The sequence below is a fragment of the Pyxicephalus adspersus genome, chromosome 1 (genome assembly GCF_032062135.1).
Source record: "Pyxicephalus adspersus chromosome 1, UCB_Pads_2.0, whole genome shotgun sequence".
Lineage (NCBI taxonomy): Eukaryota > Metazoa > Chordata > Amphibia > Anura > Pyxicephalidae > Pyxicephalus > Pyxicephalus adspersus.
This window is the reverse complement of record NC_092858.1, coordinates 25963405-25974654: the sequence shown is the minus strand read 5'-3', so window position 1 is coordinate 25974654 and position 11250 is coordinate 25963405. Positions and strand designations below refer to the sequence as shown.

Sequence of the window (11250 nt, the reverse complement as noted above, 5' to 3'; positions counted from 1 at the left end):
CCCATTTTGATGGGCAGAGTGTTTTTGTTCTAATGATGCCGTAGTAATGAGATTGTAAGGGGAGAATGTGCCCGACACTTGCACCTATATTTTCAGTTTTGTACCCCCACCTCAGAGAAATTGGTGTCCAAAGAAGAGAAGCAGACGATAGTTTCATAGGTATAGATTTGACAGGTAGGTATATATTTAGAGGCCCCACCCCAATGCTCCTTGCTATATTAGTGGCCCCCGGGGTCCCCAATTTGCACTTTCAATTTAGGACTCCTAGTTGCACTTTTCTCTGAAACAGCAACCCCAAAGTTCAATTTTCCTAACGTTTTACATTTGTGACCCCCATATCTTGAAATTCTTTAAATCTGGGGGCCTGATATTGTAATAACTAGTATCTATGAGGGTCCCCCGTACACCCTGAACATTACAGGTCATTGTGACATATATATTAGGAGATATGGAGGTTTGTACACAGAGCTGTGAGGATGCAGAATGACATGCACACTTTATACACACTGGATACATTTCACAGACAGAGCTGGTGCTATTAGATGGGGGCGGGGCTGCCTGTGTCTCCTTCACATGAAGGCTGAACTGTGTGCTCACCTCTCATCGGCAGCAGCAATCCTCTGAACTGATGACACAGAGCAGCCTCACTGAGATCCGTGCATCCGAGGATGAGAGCTGCCGAGGAGAGCTGGGCGGGGTATTCAAATCAGCCGGGTGGAGCAACCGGCTAAAAACCTCTGGGGAGAACTATGTGCTATATTTGCAAGCAGAGCTGTTATCTCTCCAAAAACAAGAGTTTTCTATAGCGGGTAGAATTGCAGCATTTAAGATGTTTTTATTACTGAAATTTTTGTATATATTTAGGACAGTGTGTATTCCGGTACCTACTAGATTTTTTGCCCAAGGGCAAAAATATCTCTCTGCATATGTTCTCTGCATATGTTTGGCTCAACAAAAAACCACGCTGCAACTATCTAGTCATGCTTAATGAAAAGAAACTTGGAGGCATGGGCCTTCTTAGTATTCAATATTACTATGCTGTCTCCCTTATGGCGCAGATCAAACATCGAGGAATAAGGATGTGAGCAAAATATGGGTAGAGATGGAACTGTCATTTCCCTATTATTCTTGTTTTCAATGGCTATTACTTGCAATAAAAATGGGGTTTTGCATGCCATCTAATGATTATCCTACCATTCAGGCAACTCTTCAAATCTGGGGTATATATTCGATCTATGATCCGAATATGCATACAACTATGCTGCTTACCCCAGAGTTGAGGATTTTGGAAGTATTTATACCTCATTTAAACTTATCTTCTTGGTGTAATCTTGGAGTCACTAAACTTAAAGTTTTATATTTTTTTAAGCAATTTAAAACTTTTCAGTCTCTACAAAAGATGTATAACTTGCCACCTACAGAATTTTTCACTTATATGAGAATCTGACACTCTTAATTGACTTTGGACTTATCTGATAAACTTCCAATGGATAGAATTAATAGTATAATATATATTTTGTTTAATAATTCAGCATTAGGGAACAAAGGAATCTCTGGGTTTTACCGGCTTCTTAGTTTTAACCTGGGATTTCAGAAGACAGCGGCGATGCAAAAATGGGAAAAAGCACTCAATCTTACAATTCAAGATTGTACTTGGCTAGCCGCCATGAATGTGACATATCAAACTACCAAATGTGCAGACCATTGGGATATGTACCAGAAGGTGGTAAATCAATGGTATCTGACTCCGGTAAGACTGGCACATTTCTTAGATTCTAGCACAAATGTCTGTTGGAGAGAATGTGGTGAAATTGGTACACTACAACATATTCTGTGGTATTGTATATCAGATCCTTCTGGAACCAAATTTTTACTTTGGTCTCATAGATCTTGGGCACCCATATTCGAGCAAGCCCCGAGTTAGCGATCCTACATTTAGGTTTAGACATCGTCCCTCCACCGGCCAGACCAGTAGTTATTCATGTATTACTAAGTGCCAAATTGTCGATACTACGCAAGTGGAAAAGTCTGAAGGTGCCCACAGTGACTGAAAAGTAGCTAAGGACATTAATGCTCATTGTTCTTATGAACAAATAAGAATATTTGCATTGGCTCAAAATAGGTTTAGGCAGTTTATTAGAGACTGGGAAGTGTGGTCTACTCATAAGAAGTGTGTCATAAACATTTCCCTTTAATTTAGGAAGCTAGATTAGGTTTGATGTGGTAAAATGTATAGTTGTATTTAAGATATTGCTTTCTTCTTTTTTTCTTTCTCCAACATTGGAAATGTATTTTATTTGCACAAGATATTGACTGGTATATATTCGTTTTTGTATTTTCTATCTCTTTCTTTTCTTTATTTCATTTCTTTTTACTTTAATTCGGATGGTTTCTTTTCCTTTTTCGACTTTTCCTTTTTTTGCCTGTTTTTTTTATGTAGTCACCTTTTAGGAGTCTTTTTTCTTTTATAAGTTAAAAGTGGATATATGTAACTTTGATATGTTTGTTTTTTTTAATACTCTGACTTTGTAATTTTATATCCTTTAAAAAAAGAAAAACTTATGTTGTTCTGTCCTCACAACACTGTCCTGTGTAGTGCAGCTAGACAGGCAGCTAAACACTGTAAATAAGGCCAATAAGCGGAGAAATCTGCTTCTTGACTGAGATTCTCTGAACTTTATTGTCTTTCCTCATTTACTTTAATTTTTGTGAAACTACAATACAATACAAACAGATATATATCAGTATACATAGTACAGCAATATATAGCTTACATCTAGCTATCTAATGCATAATATTTCTACATGCTTCTTCATAAAATGCTATCATAGAGGCCTACTTACAGACAATTCGTTTGCCAGGCTTGATGGGAAGGACAGATGCTTTTCACTGAGAAACTAAGATGGAGACTAGGCGGGCCTTTCACCATCCTGTAAATCTAGATAATTTCCTGTTGCTGGCTAGAATATATTATGCAAAGACTGCTTACAAAAAAAACAACCACTAGAGGGCAGTAGAAAAGCTAATGTACATCAATACTATTGTCTCTGCTAAGATGCAATGAAGGCAGCACATATGTAAAAAACATATGTTTTTTATGTGATGTCTTAAAAATTGGGTAAAAATAATGTATGAATAATGTAATTTATTACTGCCTAAAAAGTCTCATTTGGGCTTTGTTGTTTATGTTGAATAGATCAAGCGATGTGGCAGTAGTTGATTGATTAACCAGATGATGAAACAAACCTTTATAGATTTCACCTATCTAGCAACCTGAGCAGAAGTGTCTAGCAGCCAGAAGTGCTTTAGATTTCAACCAGATAGTTGCATGTTTACAACTATGAGACTGCAGAACAGGAGTTTATAAAAGTACATTTTATATAGAATATTGCTTGGCCACAATTACCAGTTCTACTGTAGATGTTCCCTTGACATAGAAAACTTACCTTTTACAGTGCATTTTCACTTTAAGGATATCAACAACTACAGAAAACAGTGAGCTGCTCAGATGCAGAAAAGGAATTATAAAATGATATCTTTTAGCGACTAGATTATATCTCCTGAGTTGGAATGTAATTTTTCAATAATATTCCCCTAATATTAGGTTAGATTTGTTAGATTTTTCCCATGCATTACTGAATTATCTTGCTTTTTACATCAGAGAATATTCAGTTTATTAATTGTCTTTTCTTCCTTAGATTGCCTTATATATATGGCAGAAAGTTGATGGCCAGGAACTTACATCTGTTCCGGAGTTTTGTACAAGAAGTCCTTCTTCCCCCAAAGCAGCGGAATGTGCTACTTTATTTATCAATACCCTGCCTCTTTGTGTAAGTAGAATGTGAATTCTTGTTTTTGACTTCTGAAGTAGAAAAAAATTGGCTCAGGTTTGTTGTATGTTTTATTATGTTTCCCATGTATTGTTGGAACATAACCATATCTCCTCTATGAGCTAAGAACAGCAACCCAGGACGACGATGAGTTGATACGTGGTTTTTTTTTTTTTTGGGCCTATAATAAATGCTTGGGTTTTATGTTTTGATATGCAAAGTGTTTCCTAAAAAAAGATTTCGCTTTACTGTGCTTCATTTCTGACTGGTGGCCAGAATATACTCTGGCTTGGTTACTAGCACTGTAGTGTTGTAGTGGCCTGGTTTAGTCCTTTCAAGGACTTTTGTTGAGTTTGTATGAACTCCTTGTATTTGTGAGAGTTATTCTACTATAAATGTCTATTATACTTATTACCTGTACCTGCAGACACATGTCTTGATAGTCCTGGTACAGTTTGCTATTCTGTTGTCATGGTGTTTACATATCACAGACTTTTGCTCCGAGGTCCCATTACCACAAGTGCTTGCTGCATGCGTTGGTGCATTAATGTGCTATTCATTGTGAACGGCTTTCCAACAAATCTGTTTTGCAGTACACTGTAACATTACTCAGTACACTAAGCGGCAGACACAGAGTGTTGTACAATCCTGGCATGATGAGTTTATTTCCTCGTGCCTGATCTTGAGTTACATCATCCAGCAGTGGCAGAAAAGTGGAAGAAGCTGTTGGGGATGAAAATGCATTCTTAAGCACTTTGTTTTTTTTTCAATTCACAAAAGGTTCAAACAAATGGATCTGGTAAATTACACCAAAGACTTCTCATGTTACCAAATTTGGCAACAAAAAAAAAACCCTATTTCCAAAGTCATAAGATATATTCACAAAATGTATCTTATGAGACTGAGTGGCAAATAGAAACACATGGGAGAGTGTAGCCGTGCGCTAGCTTCAACCAGGAAGGCTATATATGCAAAAGACTGTATAATCATATTCGGCACCTGTACTGGGGAGCCAACACAAAACTCCAGCAAAGTAATACAGGTAATACGTGTCAATGTTTTCTTCCAATTTACAAAGTTTGGGGAATGATGCAGATTAAAGTGTGAATATATAGACTACATATTACACCGTGAATTTAATAGGATGCTTCTTTATTTATTTGCCTTTGAAGTTAGACTGTAGGTTGATTCTATTACAGTGCTGTAAAGTAAGAGGTTTGACTACAATATCTAATCATTAGATTTCTGGCTCAGACTGTGTGTCTCCAGATTTTCTCTTCTTTAAATTTAATGTCACTAACATAAATTTTTACCTAATCGCTGTTATGTTTAAATGTCGTTAGTAAACACAGATGGCTGTGTAGACAAAACAGAATAAAACACCAATATATTAACATAACCTGCTAATTATATTCATGGCAGCCAAAGTAGTAATTATGTGCTTACTTAAACTGCCATTGATGTGAAAACATAACACAAAGCTGTTTTCTCTTTCATTTGTCTGTACTAATAAATTTTTGCCCCAAAATCTTTTCAGCTTGTTTTAACTACTATTATCAAAGGTTTATAAGTACATTTCGAAATGAACTCCACCTATTGCACTTTTCTCCCCTGTTCTGATGTCACATTTTCCTGCACATTGTGACTTCTGCATAACCAAAATTACATACAGCAGCAGGTATCTTGAAGCCACCTTATTTTCAATCTAATGGACTACAAGGATCAAACCAACCACTCCTCACCATCTCTGTTGTCTTGGTCCTGCCCTTTCAGGTGTTTGCTTTCTGTCCTGTATGTCATTTAGATCCAGCTTCATGCGCAAGTGTTTTCTAGAGTCTGCACGCAAATAAAGTCTGTCTGGCTTGAATCTTGACACAGATGGTAGTACTATGTGCCTACACAGTGCAGCCACAACAGAAAAGAGCAAACATTTGTAGCTGAGGTGTCTGGGAGTGGCAGAAGATTTTAGAACTAATAACAAAGGTTCGTGAAGCTTTTAGAGCTGCCTGCTAACACCTGAAAAACCCTAGCAGTGATGGCTTGTTACCACTACTGGGACATCTAGTGTTTGACAGGGACAGGTAACACAGTGGTAAGATACTGCTATCCTGAACCCAACCCAACCTATTTTGTTATTGTAGTAAAATAATATTAATTATTATTATTATTGGTAATATTACTATTAATAAACAGTATTCATATAGCGCCAACATATTATGCAGCGCTGAACATTAAATAGGGGCAGCAAAAAAAGGCAAGATATACAAATATACAGATAGATATAAAATGACACAGGAGGAGGAGAGGACCATGATAACATTAAAGTATGACTTCATTTTCTCAAAATTTCCTTCAACCTGTAGCCTCTAAATAAAAATTATTATGTTAGGTTACTTTTATTAATGTAAATGGAGAGGAAAGCAAAGCGGCTTTTTTTTGCAAACTGGTTTTGCTTTGTTCTGTGTACTATTTTTCTTGTTTATTTTGCTTAGAATAAAGGATTTTATTTATATTTTTTAACAAAACCAGTTTGCCACTTTTCTTTCCTTTCCATTTAGTTTACTCAACTGGCTTGGCAAGTACTACAATAAGAATTTAAGCACTGTCCTATGGGATATACTCTTTCCTTGCACATACGTTTATTAATGAGATATCCTGTTTCCAGCTCTAAAAATAAATAAAAATTAAAAATCTGAATAGTTGTTCCAAGCCATATATCTACATAGAAGTGAAGCTGTAGAATGAACATGTTTCTGGAAAGATTTTCTTTTAAACCAAGAGAGCTCACACATTTTCACTTTGGCATTCTCAAGCTTATACAAATTCACTAGGATTACAACGATCACTCAGAATGTTTCTAACAGTTTAGAAATCATTGCTGTTTTTCACCATAGCGGGCTGACAGCCTGTAAAAATTCTGAAGGGATTGTTTCCACTAGTCCTATAGAATCTCTGCTTCCAAACACTTTCAAATCCATTTTTGAATTACAGAGTTACAGGCAAGTTTTCTTTTGCTTTTTATTTCCTACACGTCGACACACTTTTGTTCAATGAATATCACTGTCCTAGTTAGTAGAGTTCAGGATGCTCTTCTACAGCAACAAAACATTGCACCAAAGTGGTTCAATGCATTCCTATTAAAGCCGTTTTTCCTGAACTTTTTCCTGTTTTTCCTGAACTTACACACAGTGTGATACAACTCCTTTGATAAATAAATGTTAAAATATATAATATATTCACAGTTATCAAAAACAAATATTGTTCCTTGCAATTACTGACAAAATGATTGAAATTTGTTTTGTATACCACCAGTGAAGACTAGGCCAAAAATCAGAGACCTTTGAAAATTTCAGTGACATAGTCTAGGCACAGGTTCACTTTAAAAGACTAAATTCCTTCTAATGGTTCTGGTATTATTGGCATTGCATCCTTAATCGCCAGTAATCAGGAACACAAAGACGTTTGTAAGTTGCATAGGAAATGACCTGGAACATTTCTGTGTTCATGCAGAGAAGACATTAATTAACTGTTTTTGGTAAATAATTGAAATTGATGTTGTGTCCATTGTCAGTCATTCCAGAATAAATTCTGTCTACGGTGTGTGATGTCTGCTTTGTTTTTTTTTTTTTTTTAATTTGTATGTTGGTTTCTTTTTTTGAAATACTTTGGTCTGTTAGAGCAGGTCTGTGAAGCCCGGTCCTGCACCATGTCATTCATTTTCCTTACTAATTAAATTAAACGTTCCTCCTGTTTTTCTGCAGCTAAAAATATTGTGCCTATCCAAGGCAAGTTTCTGAATTTTAAAAATTGCACGTTGAACGCTTAAAAAACATTATTACACAACTCTCAGATTCATTTATTACATTCAGCTGTTCATAATGTAAAGTACATTTCAGAAAACAAACCTTTTTTAATGGGAAAATATGTTCCAGATGTGTACTAATTGGGAACTAACAAAATGTTCTGTGGTGTCACATGTCTTGAACAATCAATGATATATTATTATTATTATTATTATTAATATTAATAAACTGTTATTATATAGCGCCAACATATTACGCAGAGCTGTAGAATAAATAGGATATATGCATCGTTTTCTCTTTTATTGAAAAAAACTGGTGCAGAAAAACATTTTTTTTAATTTTTTTTATTGTTAAGATCTATTCATTAATGTGCACTGCTGCAGCACATATGCATAGATGCACTGTTGGTATGGGCAACCCAATACACCACAGCGGTAAAAAAAAAATTGGACCTGTGCTATTTTGGACAACACACTGCTGGAGAAGGTGCAGTGTGGTAAATGAATATGGGTGCATTGCGCGGACGTGTAGGAGTAGTTCAGTCCACAAATGAGGAATTCTGATTGGGCCCTGTAGCTTTAGAGGGCCCTAGGGCAAGGTTTGCATTTAAACACCTTGCTTCCTGCTTTTAGTGTGTATTATAATATTATTATGCACACAATATGCACATAAATTATAATATGTACACAAATTATAATATTGGTTTAATCTCCTCATCGCCTGATGCTGATAACCATCAATCCTTTAATATCCTACATGTTTGGCCTTACCTTTAGGTACCAGCTTCACCATCATTTGCTTTATTAAAAGATCTTCAGTGAAAGCCATTTAACATCGAAAAGGTAGTCCAAAATATACAAATCCCCCACTATCTTTGCTTTATCTGCATTATACCTTCACCTTTATTCCCAGGTCCATTCCCATTCTAACAGATTTAGTGAAGGATAGAACCTCTGTTAGGATTTCATGGCTAGACAAGAAAAGTGTGTATCTCCTCAATTAGTGTCTAAATTGTACATACTGCAACATCCCTAAGAAATCAACAAAACCCCCAAAAAAAGTTTGGGGGGACTTTTTTAGGCAGCACAAGCAAACTTAGTTATCAACACTTCATTTAAGATCACAGTTTTATTTTCTGTATTAGGAACATTTAAAACTACAAGCAATTCATCCTATATGTTTAAACACAGGGAATCCTTTACATCCTCGTCCTCTACGCGTTTCGCGGGAATTAGATCTGCTTCATCAGGAGGTTTAGAAAAATTTCCTAAATATTTAAAACCTTTTATACAGCAACATCCTTTGAATCTGCTTTAGATTCAGGGGGAAGAGGGGCCAGGGTAAAAAAAAAAACCCAAAGATCCTTCAGATTGACCTTTCTTGTTATCATATGACTTGGGATTTAACACTATGTTCGTAGTACTGCTAGTACTATGAGCATAGTGTTACTATTAGCATTCCCTTGTATCCACCAAGAGAAATGCAGCCAATTGTTCCTTGCTTACCAAAAAAAAGGAAAATTCAAGAAAAGTTGCACAAAAATTCAGACACCTATCCTGCTGCTATATGTTGTTGTCTCCCTGTGTGTAAAGGCCTGTATCCTGGTATCTTCTATGCAGTCCTGAGAATCTTCTGGGAGACACCACAACCCTTCTTGCAAGGGCACATATGAATGTATCATCCTGGAGGATCTGTGCAACCTAAGTATGCTGCAGGTGCTGCTACTTACTGTTGTACAGTACAGAATAGGAAGAGAAAAATGTTCTGTGCAATAATGGTTACTTCTCTGGGGGTTGGCTTGCTGCTGTTTGACCAAAGCTGTTGAAATGTATTCACACTCACTCTTCCCCACTGCACAGATATAATTCCAGAAGTTTTTTGACTAGGTATCATACTATTTTACCTGAGGGAGGTGGCAACAATTCAAGCTGAACTAGAGCCATTTATTTGAAGGTGCAGACCCCACAGAAAACTACCAGTTAGCACTCCGACCTTTGCAGCGCTAGGTCCCAGGTTCGCTTCCCATCCAGGACATTATCTGCATGGAGTTTGCAGGTTCTCCCCGTGTCTGCGTGGGTTTCCTCCCACATCCCAAAAACATGCAGTGAGGTTAATTGGCTTCCCTCTAAAAATTGACCTTAGACTACAATAATAACATATGACTATGGTAGGGACATTAGATTGTGAGCTCCTTTGAGGGACAGTTAGTGACATGACTGGACTTTGTACAGCGCTGCGTAATATGATGGCGCTATATGAATACTGTGTAATAATAATAATAATAATCACTTGTTTTTTATCTGGTGGGACTATTTCCTCTGTAAACTTGGCTTGTCCTCCAAAATAACTGGTGGGGTTGTTGCTGATTGTTCTTACTAACATCTGTTATCAGTGTCTCTAAGAGAGTCCTGTACAATGTTGTAACACTTGCAGTACAAAAACATACACCCCTTTTTCTTTTTATGTTATTTTTTTTTAATTTCTCCTTTTGCTTTGTTTAGGGCAACCCTGTGAAGAAGGAGGATCTATTTGTGGCTGTAAAAACATGCAAAAAATTTCACAAAGACAGAAGTATGTCTTCTTCTCTGGTATATTGTATTGTCTGCATTTAAATTGCTTCAACTCTATATTATTAGAGCATTTAAAATATACATCATGTAATATAAGTATGTATTTAAAGATAAATGAATACATAACATAATTAATAATCATACAGAAAAAAATGTTGTTATTTATATGTTACATATTTATATATAGGGTTTTCAACCAAGTATTAGAAATGAACATTTTACTTTCAGCTTTTTAATTTGTCCAATTACTTTTGGGCCCCTAGAATGAAGTGATTGTGTTAAAAAAGGCTTTAGTTCCTCACATTTGTATGCAATCTTTTTGTTCAACCCACTGAATTAATGCTGAAAGTCTGAAGTTCAACTGCATCGGAGTTGTTTCATTTAAAATAATTGTGGTAATGTACAGAACCAAAATTAGAATAAAGTTGTCATTGTCCAAATATTTATGGACCTAACTGTTTGTGTTGTGACAGCTGGCCAAATAAATCACAGAGTTTCGTCCAGGATGACAGGTACATTTGCCCCGGATACAGGTTACACGTAGAGTAATTTTCCATTTAGTCTGTTTTCCTTTTAACCTGAAGGTGGGGTTGAAGTACCAGGCTTAATGACGATGAGCTTATTGGCCAGGTGGGGGAGTTAAAGAGGGCTGGATATGATCAGGTGTAACTGTCTCACCTGCAATGCATCCTGGAAATTAGGCTGGGGATATAAACTCCCAGCCTGCTTATCCTTGGGGCTCTGTCTTGGCTGATGAGCTGGGAGGAGATACAAGGTGAACTGGGAACTATGAGTAAAGACACAGACCATTGCAAAAGATATATGGTTAGGGCTTTAGAGTCCTGCACAGCACTAGGTTGGGCTGGATTGCTAGTTAAGGGAACTAACAGTGAGTTAGAACTAACAGCTTTCTTTTTGCCGTTTGTTTTATTTTGCCCTGTTTTGTGAGTAAATAATGAAGTGAAATAAACCCTTGCGCTTGAAACCTGGTGGCCTTGTTTCCTGCTTTCAAACACCGCCCCGTTGCTACAGGCTATCTCACAGTGT

The 11250-nt window shown here is 36.6% G+C and overlaps 1 protein-coding gene across 1 annotated transcript in view; it reads left to right on the top strand.

Annotated features, from left to right (window-relative positions):
* Nucleotides 1–11250, top strand: part of B3GLCT (beta 3-glucosyltransferase) — a 180610-nt gene that overhangs the window by 141318 nt on the left and 28042 nt on the right. Inside the window, exons 9-10 of the mRNA XM_072401948.1 lie at nt 3699–3830; nt 10135–10204. Coding sequence (XP_072258049.1) covers nt 3699–3830; nt 10135–10204 — 202 coding nt within the window. The remainder of the gene's footprint in view (nt 1–3698; nt 3831–10134; nt 10205–11250) is intronic.